The 20,932-nt window shown below is 43.6% G+C and overlaps 1 protein-coding gene across 2 annotated transcripts in view; it reads left to right on the forward strand.

Annotated features, from left to right (window-relative positions):
- MOB3B (MOB kinase activator 3B) overlaps positions 1 to 20,932 on the forward strand; it is a 122,192-nt gene that overhangs the window by 52,372 nt on the left and 48,888 nt on the right. The window contains exon 2 of one of the 2 annotated variants that reach the window (XM_056848519.1): positions 7,540 to 8,096. In XM_056848519.1, the coding sequence (XP_056704497.1) occupies positions 7,679 to 8,096 (418 nt within the window). In that variant the 5' untranslated portion in view covers positions 7,540 to 7,678. The remainder of the gene's footprint in view (positions 1 to 7,539; positions 8,097 to 20,932) is intronic. The other variant, XM_056848520.1, reaches the window with a different exon arrangement.

A 20,932-nucleotide genomic window follows, 5' to 3' on the forward strand; every position in this document is an offset into this window, starting at 1 on the left:
CTATTTGGAATAGGTTGTACTGTAGTCTCTTTTTGCATGCCTAGTTATGGGCTTACATTTCTTTTACCATAACCTGTGGTCCCTTCTGTTCAATTCATTGGGACTGACCTTCCACTTTTTAAAAGAAGCCTCTTTACTTGGGTGGCCCATTCCTGAAAGGGGGGGTGTTCCTTGCGCCACAGCTGTGGATGGTGCTGCAATGGCACAGTTGAGCCACCTCCTAAGATGTTTGCTGCGCTGCAGCCAGCTCTGCAAATCCAGCATTTTAAACAAGATAACAGTGAGGCAGACGTTGGCGTGGGCAAGCCAGAGCAAAGAGGGTGGAGCCGGGGTCCAAGCTGCCGTGGAGACATGTGGATACATGGGAGCTGCGGAGAGGGGGCGGGACTAGGCAAAGCATCTCATGGGGCGGACATGCCACCACACACCCCAGGGCCAGAGGGAGGGCACCGGAGGCTAGGAGAGGGGCGGGATTAGGCAAAAGCGGACGGAGGATGGCCCCATCCCTCTCCTGGCCCCAAAGGAGTACAGCAAAGGCCAGGAAAGGGGCGAGAGAGAGCTGGGAGCATGTGGGTTGCCCCGGCCACACACCAGGGCAGTCCAACACCAGAAGCCCTGCATGCAACAGCAGCCACCAGGGGGATGGGCTCATGACTGCACACCACTTTCTGGTCCCGATCCCCCATCCCTCACTGCTTGCTCAACCCCCAAAATCCTTGTTGCCCTTGGAATGTCAGATGGCAAAGTGGGCTTGGCGGAAGCCTGGGGGAAGGGAGGCCCGGAGCTGCTGGGGTGTGGGAGAGAGACCAACCAGCACTCATCCTGTGAGGTGCACCTGAACCACTCATGGCAGTTCTCCATGCCCCAATGATGGGGAGGTGGGCCCACTAGCTCAGAAGGCCCCAAGCCTCAGAGAGAGAGGCGGGTGGCTGGGGACGAGCAGCCTACTGGCATGGGCAACTATTCCCCCAGAGTGACACTTGGTGCCCCCATTCCGTTCTAGATGGCAGCCCTCCTTGATTGATGGGTGCCTCTTGTTCTGTGCTGCAGCCCCTCCCAGTCTTTGGATGCATGGGCTCCCCAATGCAAGACCCCACCCTCCTGGGGCTTTGGCTGCCCCAAGGCGCTTTGGGAAGTGTCCCACAGTGCTGAGGATGAGGACAGGTAGCCAACCTCCAGGCAGTGGCTGGAAATCTCCTGGGTTTAACACTTAGGGCGCCAGTGATCAGTTCCCCTGGAGACACTGGCTGCCTCAGAAGGTGGACCCTATGGCATGATCCCACATTGAAGACCCTCCCCTCCCCAAACCCCACCCTCCTCAGGCATCACCCCCTGCTGTCTCCAGGTATTCCCCGGGCCAGAGCTGGCATCCCTTGGGTGAGGGCTTGCATCCAGGGGAGTTACCATGCTAGCTCAGAACCATCAAGGGGGTGGGGAATGAACTCCTTAGACAGCCTGCAGTCCTTATGTTGGAGGCAGACTTTGAGAGTCCCATCCCCAACCACTCCACCTACCTGCCCACCCATCCACCCTGACAGGTGCATACACATGGTTGTCAAAGCAGAGAAAACTTTATTGTAGGGCAGGGAGCAGGCATGGGAACCTTGAGCCTCAGTATCCACCTCTGGGCCTGCTCGGAGCTCACATTCCACTCACTCCTGCAATAAGTTTCCATGAAGGCTGATCTTCAACAGGAGAAGCCATCTGACAGGGCCAGATCCATTATGAACGCAGGCTGGGTAAGCGGGTGAGACCATGGGTGGAGCGACAGGGTGCCAGTCACATGCTGAGCTTTACCTGCTGGATGGCTTCCTTCAGCAATCTGTTGAGAAAAAACAGCATGCATGACCACACAGAAGGACGCTATCCCTGTACACATGAACACATGAAGCTGCCTTATACTGAATCAGACCCTTGGTCCATCGAAGTCAGTATTGTCTACTCAGACCAGCAGCGGCTCTCCAGGTTCTCAGGCAGAGGCCTTTCGCATCACCGACCTGCCTAGTCCCTTTAACTGGAGATGCCGGGGATTGAACCTGGGACCTTCTGCATACCAAGCAGATGCTCTACCACTGAGCCACAGCCCCACCCCTGCTTGGTTTTGCTGCTCCACTCTGCAGCACCAGTGTAAGTGTCCCACTGTTGGTGTCTGTGCAATTTTGGACGGTGCAAGTGGCACTTTTGCTGCCATACGGGTCACACTGCCTCCTGAGGTGCTTCACCTTCTCCCTTTCAGGATTGTGCAGTTAACAGCTTCCTTGACTTACGTTGTTAATCACGCAGGCATTCTTTTAGACTTGGCAGTGCTTTTCCTAACCTGTGAAATGCATTCTATCTGGGCTTCAATTAATGTGTATTTAAATAGCTTCCAAGCATCCTCTAGGGATTTGACTGTCTTATGTTTTCCTTTCAGCTTCCTTTTAACTATTCCCCTTATTTTTGTAAAGTTCCCTCTTTTGAAACAAATGTTACATTTTTGGAATTTAGAGGTAACTTTCTATTGATATGAATGCTGAACTTTTAGCATTGTGATCACTTACCATTTTGTGCGAGAACCTCTATATCTCTCACTAGGTCTTGAGCCCCGCTCAGAACCAAGTTCAAGATCACTACCCCTCTGTTTGGCTCTGTGACCAACTGTTCCAGGGTGCAGTCATTTATGATGTCTAAAAATCTCGTTTTCTACAGCGTGACTGTTTACCCAGTCAATGTGAGGGTAGTTGAAGTCTCCCAGTATCATAACATTATCTGCTTTAGTCACCTCCCTTATTTCCTTCTCCATCTCAAGATCAGTGTCAAGAGTTTGATTAGGTGGGTGTAGGGTTGCCAGATCCCTCTTCACCATCAGCAGGAGGTTTTTGGCGTGGAGCCTGAGGAGGGCGGGGTTTGGGGAGGGGAGGGACTTGCCAAATTGGAGTCCAATTGCCAAAGTGGCCATTTTCTCCAGGTGAATTGATCTCTATCGGCTGGAGATCAGTTGTAATAGCAGGAGATCTCCATCTAGTACCTGGAGGTTGGTACACCCCCACTTTTAAGTAACCCTTTGGGCCCAGTATTTCCACCCATATTGCTTCTGTTGCAGACTTAATTCCCCTTGTGTTTCCTAACTTATTTGATTCTATGCCCTCTTTGATGTACAATGCAACACTTTCCCCAACCTGTCCCTCTCTGTCATGCAAACTTGTTTCTCATTAAATGATTGGTCAGAATACTGGCTGTGTCTCTCTATATTTACAAAGGTTAGAGATATCATTTTTTAAAAGAAATGAAAGCTGGGAATCTGGGCCACCTGATGGTTCAAGAAAACACATGGTGGCATGTTCAGAACTGGGACAAAGCCCAGCCATATGGAAATCCTAGACTGAACTAATTATGTGTTCTTAAAAGACCAAATAGATAGCTTTATCATAGAACTGCAATCCTGTATGACTAGAATAACCATTTTGTTGAGTATGATCTGATGATGGTAAAATTAGTGTGAACAATTGCAGTTATTGGCATGTCTGCAGTCCTTATATTTAATAGCCAAGGGCAAGCCATCATGCAGATAAAAAATCCAGTTTGGTTAACAAATTATAGGTGGTGTGCATATATTGCAGGGATGAGGCCTTTAGAGGCAGGGGAAAGATCAGTTGGAACTTTAAAGTGAGTTGTTAGCCAATTGTGGGAGAGCTCATTTCTTTAAATATATAAATGTACATAGTACGTATGTATACACACACACAGTGTTTTATATAGTAGAAATTTGAATGGGAAACCCAGGTTTGAATCCCCACTCTGCCATGGAAACTTGCTGGGTGACCTTGGGCCAGTCACACACTCTCAGCCCTGACCCTGGCAAGTTTTTGAATGGGAGCCCTCCAAGGAATACCAGGGGCGTGACACAGAGGCAGGCAATGGCAAACCACCTCTGAGTGTCTCTTGCCTTGAAAACCCTACAGGGTCACCATAAGTCAGCTGTGACTTGACAGCAAAAAAAGAGAAGAAGTTGGAAATCATGCCAGTCACAAAAGCAGGAAAAACAGATTACCCATGGACAAGTAGGGACCCGGTTATTTAGAAAAATATTCTTTTAATACAAAAATAAAAATCACCTGTTGAGACCTGAATATACTTTGAAGAACATGTTGATGGAACCTAAGTTTTAAGGGGAGGGGCAGAAGAAACCCTCCTCCTCCCCCTCTCAAGCTCCTGAAAGTCTCCTGGAGGGAAGATTGGAGGAGGAACTGGGTCGCATCTACTGTCCCCTTTTAGGTGGCAGACAGTAGAGTAAACATGAAGGCTTAAGGAAAAAATGCTGCTTTGGTATGAAATGCATTTGTGGAGAGAAAAGAGAGGTTGTTGGCTGAATTCTTCAGCTAGCAAATCTGTTGCAGCTTTAGTAGCTGGGCCTTGAATAAGGCTAAGACCCAAATCCAGCATCAATGTCTTAATTTATCCCTCTGCAAACTAGCATAAGCAGTTCGCTGAACAATGCATGTGCCATCACAACAGTTCTGTTTTATTGCTCGTGGAAGGGGATACCAGGTCCTACAGGTTTTGCTTGAATATAATGGCATGTATTGTTTCTCCACTCCTACTGCTTGGCATAATTATTGTCGCTGCTTGCAATTTCACTGCAGCTATGAACCTTTTCTAATCTCAAATGAACTCAGAGCAACGATGAATATAATGTCAGTAGAGCAACGTGTAATGGTAAAAGTCAGATATGCACTATTATTTACAATAATTACCTGTAATTTATGAGTTTTTAAGTCTTTACAAATGTGATAAAGGGCCCTTTGTCCAATGTACAAAAAGGTCTCAAGAGCTAAATTACAGAATAAGGCATGCCTAGGGACTAATTGGTGTAAGGAAGAATAAAAGGTAAGATTAAAACTTCATTTTTAAAACTTATTATTTAATTTGTCTTTTGGGTTCTCTATTAAGAAGAAACAGCTTTGTACCAGCGCAACCACTGTAGTAAATAGCTATGGTGCATTACCTAGTTTGCGACACCTCAGAATCTGTATAATGTGGCCACTTCATTTTGTGTCTTGTTAATTTCAAAGCACCTTGGTGCACCTATTTATTATTATTATTAAGTCAATTTATAACCCGCTCTCCTCCCAGCTGAAACCGGGCTCAGAGCGGCTAACAATCTTATTCGTAATTACTTAATTTCATAAAACACCATAAAACATAACACAATTAAAACCCCAATAAAATTAAACAATAAACCAAAAAAACCCAACCAAGGCCGAGCTCAGGGTGGGTTACAATAAATACATTATCATAACAATAAAACAGTCAATATCATTAAAACATTAAAAGAATTAAAACGATGGTAGTAAATTTCCATATCAATGGTGTATATCAACAACCAGTTGTTGAAAAAATTCAGAACAGATCTATTAAAATAAAATGCAGGGGTGGGGAGGTAGAGAGGTCAGCAACAGATGACAACCTTGCGGTTGCCCTCACCCATAGGCCTCTTGGAATAGCTCCGTCTTGCAGCCCCTGCGGAACTTTTTGAAGGTCCCACAGGACCCTGATGTTATTAGGGAGAGCATTCCACCAAGCTGGGGCCAATTATTGAAGAACTCTTTGGTTTGGCTTATTGTCTTAATAACAGAAGTCAATGTGTGTCTAAAGTGCTGTAAAATCACAACTGACTTAAGGTGACCCCATAGGTTCTCCAGGCAAGAGATGAACAGAGGTGGTTTGCCATTACCTGCCTCTGCATAGCTACCATAGGCTTCCTTGGTGGTCTCCTATCCAAGTACTAACCGTGGCCAACCCTGCTTGGCTTTCAAGATCGGAATAGATTAGGCAAGCCATAGAACCCAACATAAAACTATTCTTCAAAGGAAAGTATTAAATTTAGGCAAGGAAAGTATTAAATTTGGTGCCAGCTGGTGGGCTAGAAGTGTCAGTACTACAATATTCCAGTGTCACCTTGACCCCCAGTCGTACTGAGTTTACTCATCATATGGTAAACAGAGAAAATGTGATTGCTGGTTTATTTTTATCCTGTATACTTTTGTAGTCATTGTTCATGTGTTTATATGCAAAATAACACAGCTGGCTCCTAATCTGTATATTAGTTTATTATCTGAAAAGAAAACTTGATCACCTTCTCCCCCCCCCCCCAGTTTCGTTCCCCCCCCCCTTTTGCCTCTGTTGATAGGTCTCTGGGAACAATTGATAAACTTCAGAATGTTACTGTTTTCCTTTGCTTAAGAAAGCTATAAAAATGTGAATGAAAACCTTTTAAAAATTGGAGAGCCGAATCCTTTAAAGGAATACTTGTTGGGCCTTTACATAGAAGGCTATTTGGGAAGTGCAGATTTATGGCTATTTAGTTAATTCATCAAGGATCAGGGTTTCTAGTGGCCTTTCTCAAGCCGATCAAAATCAGGTAATTGTGTTGGTTGATTTTCATATGCTACCCTGTGAATTTTATTCAACTGGAGTTTTTGTTGAGTCAACTCGATTTTGAAGCTGCAGGAACCTTTGGGATTTTGAGAGGAGGTGTTGACTGCCACCCCAAAACCGCTTCCACAAGAGGTGGAGCTGAACCCAATGCCTCCTTACTTCGCAAAAGAATAAAAAAGGGGAATAAAAACAAATGAAGGATAGCCCTGGTATAGCGAGGGAGAGAGGACGAGATTGGTGAATAAAAAGAAATGAGGGAAACTGAGGGGGGGAGAAAAAAGGGGGAAGGAAAGCTTGGAGGGGGAATGGAACTGCAAATCCTATTATTTACCAGTCTTCCTGATCCTCCAGTGACTGTGGCTGCTATTGCAGCCATGGAAAGACTTTTTGCATAAATAAGGCCAGCCAATAGCAAGCCATGTCTTACAGTGGCCCTACCCACTGTCTGAAATGTTCAGTGGGCACCAGAGGAAGTACCTGCAGGTGATATGGTACCCACAGGCTCCACAGTGGGGAACCCTAAACTAGATATTCTTGGATTATATTCCCTACATATATAAAACATTCTCTCTGATGTAGTTTTCTATGTCAAGAGGTATGAGTGGGGGTTAGGGAGGAGAACGCACTTATGCAAGTCCCCATGTATAGTCTGAAGTGATACAGCTCAAACACAGGTTTACCCCACAGTGAGAACTTGGCTTAAATCCTTGAAGACTTGGGTTCAGTTGCTGTTGAATTCTGTGATGCCCAAAAGTTGTCTCTTTTTTTCCTGATGTTTTGTTGTTTTCCGTGAATGGATGTCTTGTGTTTATATTCCTTTTGTCTGTAAGCCACCTTGTAAGTATTTGGACTGTGAAAATGTGGCCTTTTGGAACAGTGAGGTTAACAGCCACAATGTACAGCCAAGAAAAAAATGGGACAGCAAGGGAAGGAAAGAATCCATAGCTTGGCAGCCTACCTAGACAGATCCTTTGGGCCAGAAGTAGCCTTTGAGCCACCTGTGGAAGAACAGCTCTGTAGCCTTTTGTAGATTTGAAAATAAGAATAAAATAGTCTTTGACAGATTGGAAGGTATTATATTCAGCATTAACGTGTAGTTTTTCCCCCCCTCTAAACCTTCAGGAACATGAAGTCTTCTAATAAAGCTTTCAACAGGAAGAGCTAGTGGATGAAGCGTATCTGCTACAGAAATCTCCTTTGCCCTTGGCTGTCATTCTAGTGCCTCTTCTTTTTGCTGCCCGAAAATTGACAGTTGTGAGACATGTCCATTGCACTCAAGCAAGTTTTCAATAAGGACAAGACTTTTCGCCCCAAACGGAAATTTGAACCAGGGACTCAACGGTTTGAGCTCCACAAACGAGCACAGGCCTCACTGAACTCTGGGGTGGACCTGAAAGCAGCCGTGCAGCTGCCCAGTGGAGAAGATCTAAATGACTGGGTGGCTGTTCATGTGGTTGACTTTTTCAACAGAATCAACCTGATCTATGGAACTATCTGTGAGTTCTGCACAGATAGGACCTGTCCTGTGATGTCGGGTGGCCCAAAATATGAATACCGGTGGCAGGATGACCTGAAGTATAAGAAACCTACAGCACTACCAGCACCCCAGTATATGAATCTTTTGATGGACTGGATTGAGGTTCAGATCAACAATGAGGACATATTCCCTACTAGTGTAGGTAAGTTTACACTTGTGTCTACGAGCGCCTCCCAGGGGGTCATCTTAGAACCTTCTGGACATGAGTTTTTAAACTAGAATTTAAAATTTTGAAATTCCTTTATTTTGAATCCAGTCTATAGTAGATTTTTTCAGCCTTCATGGAGTTGTGTCACAAAGTACTGTTATACCATAGGCTGTCTGCATACTTTAAGAAGTAAGACACCAACTGTATTGCAGAAATAAGGAATGCCTATGGCTGTGCTGTTATCTCTGCGGTGATCTATGAGGGTTTTTGTTTGTTTGTTTGTTTTTGGTGCTGTGACTTAACAGCCATTCTGTTTACATACTTCAAGGATTGGGAGTTTTGCTGTGTTCACATAGGGTAGCTAGGGGAGGGGCCATGGCTCAGTGGTAGAGCATCTGCTTGGCATGCAGAAGGTCCCAGGTTCAATCCCTGGCATCTCCAGTTAAAGGGACTAGGCAAGTAGGTGATGTGAAAGACCTCTACCTGAGACCCTGGAGAGCTGCTGCCGGTCTGAGAAGATAATACTGACTTTGATGGACCAAGTGTCTGATTCAGTATAAGGCAGCTTCATGTGTACCCTCTAAAAATGTGATTTGAATGGAGTCTCAAGAAGCCATGCATGTTTCTAGACCTCATGAGACGCTAAAGAAGATAAGAGAGTTAGCAGCACACCTAGGTTGTGAAATATTTATGGCTTTTGCTTTGTCATGTATATTGATTGTGCGTAGTGAGTGGCTGCCTCAAAAAGGTATGGAAGAAACTGTATACTGCCACAAGTGCTTGATGTGTGATATTAATATGTGGGAGCTTTGTATGTCTGTGTTGGATCTTAAAATTTTTATGCATAGATGGGAAAGGTATCAAGCTCCACATATTTATTGTTCCTCTGGACCCTGACTGGTTTCAAAGAATGTCCAAATGTTTATGCCTGGAGGGAAACTTCATATCTGCTTTGCAAAGACTCCTTTCCTTAATGTAATTATTGATATTTGATTGGTTGTAACTTTTGATCTGTATATTAGACTGGTTATGAACCAGCATGATGGGCAGGATAGAGACTATTGGAAAAGTGATTGGGAGAGGGAATCATTTTTTTGGGGGGGTGGATCTGCACATTTTCATCTGGGAGGGAATCCTCCATATGCCCTGACTCTTCAGGAGCTGTATGGATGTCAGGAGCAGGCCGTGAAGCCAGTCCAGGGCTGTGCTCCCAGGTGTTGTTTTGCAATTCTCTCCAAGGCCAGTCCGTGCCCCGTGTTTAGACTTCTTAGAGTCCTGCTTGAATTCCTTTAGTGTGGGAATTGCCAAGTGCTCCTTCCAGCCTCTGGGTGGGGGGTTGCCTGGGTTACTGGTTATCTCCTTGTACTTTTCTGTATATGCCATGTGCCTTACCTCATCCCCTTATTAGTATCATTCTGAATATAGTTTCTGTAACCTGTCGATTCTACCCAATAAAACTGCTTTCGTGGATTTGCCGTCTGCTGAACTCTGTTTGAGGGATGGAGCGCAGGGCTAGAGCTTACAATGGAGCAACATTGCTGCTGTCTAGCTACTTTTTCAGAAGTAGGCATTACACCAGTCCTGCTCTCATATCAGTGCCAGGCAACTGAGGCACCCAGTCTCAAGGATAGGGACCAAGACTGCCTTGCTTAAGGATGGGAAGTCTGCATACGAAGGAGAGCAATAACAGACACAGCAACTCTATATGGATTCCTTTGTCAGGCAAGTTGCTAATCATGTATAATGTCCTGATAATTCAATGTTAAGTTGACCCATTCTTTTGCAAGAGGTGTCCAAAAGAACCATTTGCTGAAAGACAGTATATTGTAAGTGATTTGTATTGTTAGTAAGTAGTTGCCATGTTCATTTTGTTGTTAAATCCCTCTGGGTCTTACTGAGGAAGCTATGGTGGTAATTTATTTGCTATGGGAGATTTATTCCTTGCTGCCTCTTGCAGATTGTTAAAGCTACTCAGAATATCGTAATGTTCTCTCTGCTCCAGAACAAAAGTGAAACTAAAGAACAAAGGGATCAATCCATGACTTTCTGCCAGCTTCTCCTCCAGAGGTTACCCCTTATTTGTTAGAATGCATGAATATTTAGAAGAGGGGCTCAGTGTCTGTATTTGAGAGGGGATATATATTCAGAGGATACAGGCAATAGGGGCATTGCAAGACAGAAAGCCTTGGTGAAGAAGCATCCTGCCTGATCTGGTTAAGGAAAAGCAGAGGGATTATGCCTGGGTACAACTAGGACTGGGTCTCCATCCTGGGAAATTCCTGGAGAGTTGGAGACAGTGCTTGGGAAGGGTAAAGTTTCAGAGCGGAGAGAGCTTGGTATGATGCTATAGAGTCTTCTTTCCAAAGATGCTGTTTCCCCCAGATGAAGTGATCTCTGTAGTCTAGAGAACATTCAATGAGAACTCGGGATACCACCTTGAGTTTGGTAACCCTACACTGAACTAGAAATACAGCATTTCTGGAAATTTTAATGCCAGGTGAAAGAAAATTGTGCGCGCGCACACACACACACACACAAACTGCTTACTTTCTTATCAAGCCTAAATTTGTTTTCTGTTTTAACATCATAGCATGTAACATTTATAACTTAAGTTAGCATAGAAAGTTGGGGCAAGTTTATGAAATGTAGAAATATACATGCCTTACAATGCCAGCCCAACCACATTTACACCGTTGGGATGATACAGTTTTCTTCAAGTGACTATATGAGAAATATGAGTGAGCAGGCCTCAACCTGCTGCATGCTGTGGTAGCTTAGTACACATATATTAGTTTTTGCTTTCTGAGATGTATGAAACAAAAAAAGTTGAAAATAGAAACATACTCTAACGCCATTGATTATCTTACATAAAAACCTTCATACTACACATTTTGAGTGAGGTAAACCCTTGTCTTAACAAGTGTTTCATTCTGTTTTAGAGACTTTTAAAAAAAATCTTTCCTCAAGTTTTTTTCCCAGTGGCCCCCTAAATTTCCCACTTTTCCTTTGGAAAAAAATTTGGGGGAAATATTGAAAATAAGGTCCTATGGAAAAATATTTATTTCACCCTGGGTTTCACATTTCTACACGGAACTATAAGGAGTAGCCCCAGAAAAGCCCCATGCTTCTGTAAATGAGGTAGGTATCACTGTCCCTACAAGTTCAGCTGACTCTAGCAATGGGGAAGGGGGAAATGGGCACTGCATTGGAAGTATGAAGAAAGGCCACCATATCACCTAACAGTGACATGGCTCACACATACAGTTGCACAAACCCTTGGGTTGTGCAGATTCTGAGTGGCTTTTGCACATTACAGTTACGGGTGCATCAGCAATACAGAGGTAATTCCCGTAATAAACACATACTATGTGAATTACTTATGAATCTCCAGGAATGGTCATGGAGCATGGACTTGGAAGACCTTCATTAGCACTTAATGTTGCTTTTAGAGGAGCTTGTATAATTTTAGGGATGCGTGCCCCAGGATTTTGAGACTCAATTGATCTCAGCAGTCAGGAATCTCCTCTCTGTATTTATCAGCTGTGGTCACTTAATTTGGTTACCCCCCCCCCTTGGATAAACTCAACTGTTTTAATCTTGCTGGCAACATGAGAATTCTGCAGGTGGCTGTCTTGTTCTTTTTGCAAGCACAGCCTGCTGTAGCGAGATCAAAGGACAGAAAGCCAGGCATGCATGGAACTATTTCTGCTGCTGCCACAGCCAAGGCACTGAGCTCAAAGCAGGGTGATCAGGAAGGGGAAAGTGTTGGCAGGACGTAGTCCTGCTGGACCAGTGACAGAGTGAGGAAGGAGAGGGATTGGCAGGAAAAATATATGGTGTAACCCAGCAACTCTTCATAATTTTGGATACTGGAAAAACTCTTCTCTTGGAGGGGGGTTCATCAAAGAACCTCCCTTGAAGGTGCCAGGTGAATATTCTCTGACATATATCCTGCCATTATACTTGGCAAAGTTTGAAACCTTCCTCTGGCTTAAGGAGCCTTCAGAGCAGCTCCACTTAAGTTGCAGCAAGGCTCCTTAGGCTCAGTAGAGTGTTCAGATACAAGCCAGACAATCTTCACCTGGTGACTTCAAGGGAGATTCTTTGCTGGAACTTCCTCCCACCTAAGGCTGGATACATGCCTCTATCTCCAAAGGGCTAGTACCGAATGACAGCATGACTCTATGTGGTCTTGTGCTTTACACAGATTGCCAGTTTAATAACATGCATCATCAGTTCTTGACTGGTTTTCACTCAGCTCTTTTGCACAATTTAATGCTACTGGGACATTCTCCCTTTGATACCCCTTTTAAAGGTACAAGTTCCATCTCAGGAAATACTAGGGGGAAGTGGGTCTCAGAGGTGGTAAAGGATGAATTTCATAACATTGTTAGAAATAAGCAAGCAGATATTACAATTTCCAATTTATCCTCCCTTCAGTTTCAACCTAAACCACCACAATTTTTATTTCACTTCTTGTGCAAATCAAAGCTATGATTCTTTATTTTCATGCCATTTTCTCTTTCCTTCCACCAGACTTTTCCCATCAAGTTGAGGCAGTTTGTGACATTATTTGTGTATCAACAAATCATCACCAACAACATCCAGACTACTGTAATATGCCATATGTGGGGCTGCCCTTGAAGATGCTTTGGAAAATTTAGTTTGTCCAGAATTCAGCAGCACCTGCCAAAGTGACCATATTAAGCTAGTGCTACACAATCTATACTGGCTTCCAGTATATTTCTGGGCTCAGTACCTGGTGCTGGTTTAGATCTTTAAAGTCCTAATAACTTAGGCCTGTAACCTGAAGGACTGCATCCACCTATACCAATTAACCCAGGGAGCCTTTCTCCCAGGGAGATTTAACAGAGCTTCAGTTAGTGACCCCTAGCTTTGGAACTCCTCCTCTCAGAAGTTGCCAGCAGCTGCTTCCCTAAAATCTTCTGGATGGGTTTGAAGAGATGCTTTTCCTGGAGGTCCTTTGAAATCGATCAGTAAGAAATAGGGTGGCTGGTACAGTGGCACTATTAAAAGACTGCTTTTGTTGGCATTTTTTAAACACTATATTTCATTTTTGTATTTCAGTTGAATTTTACTATATTTGCCTGTTTTTATTGACTTTTGTTCTATTTTATTCTACTGGAAACTGCCTTGTGAGCTTTTTAGTTGAAAGGCGATCTATACATTTACTAAATACATACGAGTGATTTACACTATATGTATAAATAGCAGGCAATGCACATTTTTCCCAATATTTATTTATATATACCTTGGGCAGCAATGGAAATACCAATGAAGGATTGCTTCACCTATTTCTCTTTCTGCTTCCATGTTGGTAGGATCTTGTTTCCACTTCTGAGAGGGATGGAGGGAGAAAAGCCAGTGAATAGCCCAGGGCATAACCAAGCCTTTTCTCTCTCCCTCAGACGCTACGTCACGAGTCTTAATGGTGGGTTTAGGCTTCTGGTTTATTGTCTAGTTATTAATGGTAGATTTAATTTACTGCTTTGTGCCTTTTCAGTACAGTGTCCCTTGTATTTGATTCCTTTAGAAGAAGTGTGCTTTTCGTTTAGTGGATTTGAGCTGCCGTTTCCATTAGCAAATGAATCTGCCCAAGAAAACCTGGGGTGCAGTGGCTGTCTGCAGAATCTGTAGCTGTTTTTCTGGGTTAATCTTATTAAATCCACCCTCTTTAATTTTACGTGCATCCATGCAGAGTATTTAGAGGGAATTTCAAGAAATGTAGCCAAGCAGGGCTTCTGTTAAAGAGCTAGTTGTAAAGGGAAAGAAAATTATTTCATGAATCTCTTTGGTTGAATAGCTCTCTCCTCCCATTTTTTCTACCATCCCAGTGCAATTTAGGGAATAAATTAAAAGTAGTGTGCAGATGGATGATTTTTTATAAGAATTTGGAAGTAAGTTTCCCTGTGTTAAATGGAGCTGTCATGAAAGCGTGTGCAGGTGTTTGACTTAGCTATAAAATTTAGAAGTATAAATGCCTTAGCTTTGTTCAATCAAAACTGCAAATATACCCAGTACTAGAGAGAAATGCAAACTGCTGCATCCTGTGGTACCTAATCCCATCTTTCTGCCATCTGGGAAGAAATAAAAGTTGAAATTGAAACCATAAATGTTGTAGTAAACCACACACCCAAAAAGTTTATTATTTCACTGTAAAACAGTCTTCATACAAGCTTGTCTTCAACATTTGAATGTCAAAATGGACGTGCATACAGAGGGAGCGGGAGGGAGCCTGCCACCCCCAACCCTCCCACACAGGTGATTGCTTCGTCCCTGAGATTAGGAACATTGCTTGTTTTAACATTTCTGATCACAGGAACAGGGCCTGTGTTGTGGGTGCTGTGCTCATTTTCCAGCTATCGTGTGTAGGTGGGTGGTCAGGGCCATCGCTCCTGTTTTTGCTCCCCCGGTATGTATGTTGATTTCAACATGCATCTGTTGTCTGAAGAGGGCCACTCTTACAGCGGATGTGGACGAGTTCAATTTAATGAACTCTTCTGTAGTGCATTATCATTGAAAGCGCAGTATATTATATTAATTTTGGACAGAATCAATCCTGCATCTAAACATATCCTTGTCTACAGTATAGCCAGGAATTAGAGTTATCTAATGCTATATAGATTGTCTTTTATAACAGCTATTATTTTACACAGTTCTTAAAAAGCATTTTGAGCGAGTAAACCTTGACTTAAGAGGGGAAAATGATTTCATAGAAGTGTTTTCCAATGTTCTCCCAAATGTTGGGAAAACTGGAAAAAACAAACAGAAGGGGGAGGAATGGGGGGGATTCTAGGACACATCTCTATACATCGTGCAGTATGTATGCATTTGAGGAGTGTGTGCCATTGAGACTAAGTTCTTCCTCACCTAGCATCACAATCAATTGGGACCTGAAAGAGAAAGCGGAAGATGTGAATCCTTCAGTTTCCTGCTTATAGTGTGTGTGTATAAAGTGCCATCCAGTCACAGCTGACTTATGGTGACCCCAGCAAGGGGCTTTCAAGGCAAGTGAGAAGCAGAAGTGGTTTGCTGTTGCCTTCTTCTGCAGAGCCTTCCTTCCTTGGTGGTCTCCCTTCCAACTACTGACTCTGCTTAGCTTCTGAGATCTGATAAGATCGGGCTATACCATGCCACCTCCCCTCCCTTATAGTACAAAGATAAAATTCACCAGGAGAATCTCTACCTTCTTTTGTGTGAAACAAGCTGCTACATGCACCCAAAATATTTTGGCTCTGGTCCACAAAGGTTTCTGCTTTTTTTAATGTGTTATTTTCAAATTGGTCACAGGTCTGGGTTTTTTTTTTTTTTTTTTTGCCACACTGGTCTACTCCAGTTTACTTTCTGAAGGTTTCGTTTGTTCGTTAGTATCTCTGTAGGGGTAGGTGGCAACCCATGTGGACATAATGGCAAAATTATAACTGTTAATCCCTTCTGTTACCAGGGAAAGCTAGGAGGGAGGGGGAAGGTCTGTAATTTATCAGGCAAGCACCATCCAGATGTTATAATTAGACTGCATGCCAAAACAGTGCTGTTTTCAGCCACCTTCACATTCTGCTTTTTCTTCTTCAGAAGCTCGCGCAGGGCTTCTGCCTGGTGGGCTGGCTGATGAAGTGCCCCACAAAACCAACAGCCGCTGTTTTAAAATTGCATCCTCCTTTCTGTAGGGATCATTAAAGAAGAAGAAGAGTTGGGTTTTATACCCCACTTTTCTTTACTTTTAAGGTGTCTCAAACAGTGGCTTACAATCCCCTTCCCTTCTCTTCCCCACAACAGACACCTTGTGAGGTAGGTGGGGCTGAGAGAGTGCAGAGAGAACTGTGACTAGCCCAAGGTCTCCCAGCAGGCTTCATGTGGAGGCGTGGGGAAACAAACCTGGTTCACCAGATTAGCGTCTGCTGCTATTAACCACAACACCACGCTGGCTCTCTGACATACTTTTCCCCTCTGTTGATCACAAACAATGGTATTTACAGAATTATTAGAAGGCAAGACGCTGTTTCACTCCAATGCTTTTCTTGTTAAGCTGACTACACTTCAAGGTATACCCCCCCCCGGCATACCCCCCCCCCCATCTCAGTGTACATATATGTCTTCTGAAATAGTCCAGACATGCTCTGAACTCAATTACTGTTAATTGCTTAGGGGATCAACAATGGGAACTCATGGTAGTCCACGCCTTGTCATGTCATTTTACTCTGTGGACATTGTTTTGCTGTTGGCACAGTGTCAAGTTGGTTTGAATTTGTACACACTGAATACATAATTGGTGCAATTCAATCCAAGGCAGGTGGTCTTGAGGCTTTGAACACTCAGGAAAGCGAAGAGGGCACAGTAGCAAGATCAGTCAGCATGGATCAGTTACCCCAGAAAAGTTTAACACCCTGGTGGTGGGGGAATCATGTAGGGTTAGATTAGATTCTTTACATGCACATCGTATCCACTCTTTGTACATCATCTCCAAGTACTACACATCACAACTTGTAAAGGAGCCCAAGAAAGCAAAAAAATAATCTCTGGACAAGGATGAGCCCCCCATGCACGTTATTTATTTGTTTTGCCTAATTATTATAATTTGATTGTCCTCTGTGTACTGTCATGAGTTCTGTTAGGCTGCCAATGCTCGTGTTGTCTCATGCATACAAACAACATTTGTTGCATCTTCATGGCTTCTGTGTAGTCCCACATGGGACTGCGTATGCGCAGGCCAGCCACGGAGAAAGATTTTGCTAGCTTCTAGAAATTTCAGTTTCTAAGAGCGCTGCCCCTCCCCTTCAGTCATTGCCGCGATTTTCCCCTCCAAAGCTAGACATGTTGTCTCTCTGCAGCAGCTGAAAGAGAACCGAGGGGTGCTCCCTCCCCTTTGGTCATGTGACCGTTTGGGTGGGGTTTCACTGCAACACTTGACATAAGGTGGATTATACAGGAATAAAGATGTTCTGTTTAATCACCAGCCTAGTACACTTACCTGTGGCCGAGGGAGCTCCAATATGCAGATGAAGCTCCTCTGCAAAGTACATCCCTATTCTTTTTAGTCAAAGCTTCTGAGCCTCATGACATTCTCTTGCTGTGCCAATTTAAATAAATAATGCAGCCTACATACCTCAAAATGTTATGTGCCTTCCAAAGACGAGTGGGTCTGTGAGGGATTAAAGCCAAGTCATGCCACCACTAAAATTACACATACATGCTTAATTTTGGCATTGCCAGGTTGCTTTCACAACACTTTGCAGTGAACCATGTTCAGAACTATGCAAAAAATGGAAAAGGGTGTTGATGTTTAAGAGAAACTGCATCGAATTATGTTAGGTCAAACACAGGACAAAATATAACTCAATTTATAAACCGGAAAGACTATATTCATCAATGGATTGCATGGTGATTCTTGTTCTTTTATAGTCATCTTGAAAATTTAGCTGAAGCATGCAATTAGAAGAGAAATGACCTCTTATGATAAAAATACATAATTCCTTACGTTTTTAGTTTTAAAAACATTCTGTAGTCTTTCAGATAGTTTAAATTAGTATTAGAATGTTGTGTCCCCAAGCACTAGTTTGCAAGTCCCGCTGAATTTTTGCTGCAGGCAGATGATTGTCATTGACATTATTTTGGGTTGGATCCTGTGGCAGAACAAGGGGAAAGGCCTCACAGGATTGGACCTTCTCTGCCTTCCCCCTTCTCCCAGCAGCCCTTTCATCACCTGAAAATCCTCTGCTGAAGGGTGTGGGATCCTGGTAGACAAAATGCACTGTGGAATGGCGGGGGGGCTGCCCCCTTCCACAAGGAAGCATGGCAGGGTAAGTGCTGCACTTGCTACGGAGGGAACTGGGGGTGATTTCGTCCAATACCCTGCCAAGGTGAATTTTGTTTAGGAGGGTCCTCCAATTATCAGCAGAAAGTTTTCAGGGTTTGCAAAGGTGCTGCCAGAGGAAAGGAGATGGAAGAATTGGTCAGTCACCTGTGGGACAGACTGTACTCCAGGCCTTGTATATGATGTCTAAAGCAACCCAATGTGTTATAGTGGTTAGAGTTCAGATTCCCACTGTGCCACTAAAGATTGGTGGGTGGCCTTGAGCCAGTCACTCTTCCGCAGTTCAAGCTACCTCATGGAATTGTTATTGATATGAGGATGAGATAGCGGAGGCAAGAATTATATTGGAAGCTGCTTTTGGTTCCTATGGGGGGGAGAAAAACAAGCTGTAAATATCTAAATAAATAATAAATTCTTGGGCCATAGTAACTGTGGTGGTGGAAAGTGCCATCAGGTCACAGCCAACCAATGGCAATCCAGTAGGGTTTTCAAGGGAAGAGACCAACAGAGGTGGTTTGCCATTGTCTGCATCTGCATAGCGACTCTGGACATCCTTGGTGGTCTCCCATCCAAGTACTAACCAAGGCGAACCCCTGCTTAGCTTCTGTGATCTGATGATATCAGACTAGCCTAGGCTATCCAGGTCAGGTCATAGTAACTGTATAGCTAGTTAATTAAATTATTTGACTATTAGCCGCCCCCCCCCCCTCATTTTTTGGCTTATTCTTGCTGTTATTCGCCATTTTGATATCGAGCCAAAAGCCCCTCTTCAACAAGATGAGGGCTTTAGCTTTAAGCTGTAGAAGTGTTTGAGGCAAAAATAGAACATGCTCCTTGAAGGCGAAAAGGTTTATTCAAGGCATGCCACTGAACTCCTGACTGGAGAAACAAGGTCAGCCTTACAGTTAACTCTTAAGAAGAAAAGAGAAGATGTCGGGAGAAACAAAAGGGCCATATGTGAAATGTGGGTGGAAAAAACTTGCTCAGTGTTGCTGAACTGGTTTGCCTGCTGTCCTCTTGTGCCTTGGGATCACTTTTACCTGGACCTATGTAAATTTAATGGGCATTTGTCTCAGCTGACAATTGAGTGCCTGCTGGAAGAGGGAATGGGATCGTATGGGCTAACAGGTGTCAGAGGTTAAAAATGCAAGGGATGCAACTGCAGCAGAAGAGTTCATTTCAGCAGCCTTGTTCTCACTATTTCACATGCCACCATCTGGCAAATGCCAAAATAAGAAGGAGAGGATACCCCTCCTTCATTTTAGAAAGGCAGCCGTTTGCGTTGATTTCAGCCTTGTGCACAGAGAATCACTATAAATGTGGTTGTAAAACAGATTTATGCTTGCATTGGAGCTCGGGATTCTAATAGGCCTAACCTTAGGAAATGGCAGCACGTTGCTGGAAAAGGTCAAAGTCCTATATTTGTTGCTAGTTCTACCAAGTCAGCAGTTTTTATTCATCTGCTGCCTGTCAAACAAAGGAAACTGGTGTAAGCACAAAAATATTCATCTAAAGCAAGTAGGGGTACACTGCAGTGTTTATACTATATAACCCAGATATCAGTCTGTTCTAACAAGGGTAAAAAGGGAAGGATCTTTCTTTTAAAGGAAAAATTGGAGTGGTTTGGAATAAGCAACTTGCATGTTACATATACTGGTCTGTTGCTATTGCAACCAAGACAGCATTATTCTTTGGTGCTCTCACTGTTAAGAAGTGTGTAGATAAAGTATTATGAATGTAGCCCTTCCTTATACAATGAAAAAAATCAGCAGATAAAAATTAATGAGAGATATGCATATTGTCACTGCAAATCTGCACTTTGGGTAGGAAATGATTGTCCTTATTGTCACTTTAATTGATTTTAAGTGTAATGGCTGGGTACCACCAACATTAATGGGAGACAGATGGAGAAGCAGAGGAGTGGCATGCAGGATCTTGTTAGGTTGCAGTCACTTCCTCTCACCGGTACAAACTACAGCACACACTCAGTTTTTGGAAGGGTGGCACTGGCAGCCCTCGCTGCAAAACCCTCCTCTAATCCTAGAGTTGCTGCTGTACTGCTTATTCGTTTAGCACATTAGCAGGCCCAGATTCTTGGCTTTTATTTTTTTTAAAGCCCTTATAAATATGAGGACAGTAGAGGGAATGTGCAGGCAGTACTTTATCCATGAGAGGAAAGGGCTATATTCTAGAAGAGGTTGTAGATTGTTGATATGCTGGTGAATCTTTTGCTGGGAGGAACCGATGATAACCAGTGGTGTTCTGTTCCTTTCTCTGCTGGACTTGTCCTGTAGAAGATGATTCCTTATTGCCAATCTGGCATTGTCAGTCTGTTTTATTTTTCTACAGTGAGTGTTAGAGTTTTAGGAAGTCTTACGTTACTGGTAGAGTTACATGCCACTTTCGGCCTCCTCTTGGTGGGGGCGCGAAGGGCCTAAATATTTTAAGAAATATATATCTTATCCTGACTTTGGAAATTCCTGAAGATTTGGGACACTCCCTGGGAAGGAAACAGTTTTGGGAGGGGAGGGAAGTCAGCAGTGATGTGATGCGATACAGTCCACCCCCTGAAGCTGCTATTTTCACCAGAGGAATTGATCTCTGTAGTATGGAAATCCTCTATAATTCCTGAAGAATTGTGGCAAGGGACGACATCTTCTTGGCCTGTAGAAGGCCCCAGGTTCAATCCCCAGCATCTCTATCTAAAGGATCAGGTCATAGGTGATGTAAAAGACCACAACCTGAGATTCTGTTGCTAGGCTGAGAAGACAGTACTGACCTTGATGGGCCTGATAAGTCCACAAAAGCCATTAGTCCACACAAGTATCCAGTGCATGTACATACCTTTGTTGCTAGGGCAGGTATCAATGCATAACTTTTGTTAGTTACAGTGATTCTTAAATGCCATGGCTGGCCAGGCGAGATGTTGTTTTCAAATCTGGTAAAAAGGACTTATTTTTCTTTTAGTTTTAGATATAGTACCATCAGCAGGTGTAAT

Source organism: Euleptes europaea, chromosome 4, assembly GCF_029931775.1.
Source record: "Euleptes europaea isolate rEulEur1 chromosome 4, rEulEur1.hap1, whole genome shotgun sequence".
NCBI classification, from domain to species: domain Eukaryota; kingdom Metazoa; phylum Chordata; class Lepidosauria; order Squamata; family Sphaerodactylidae; genus Euleptes; species Euleptes europaea.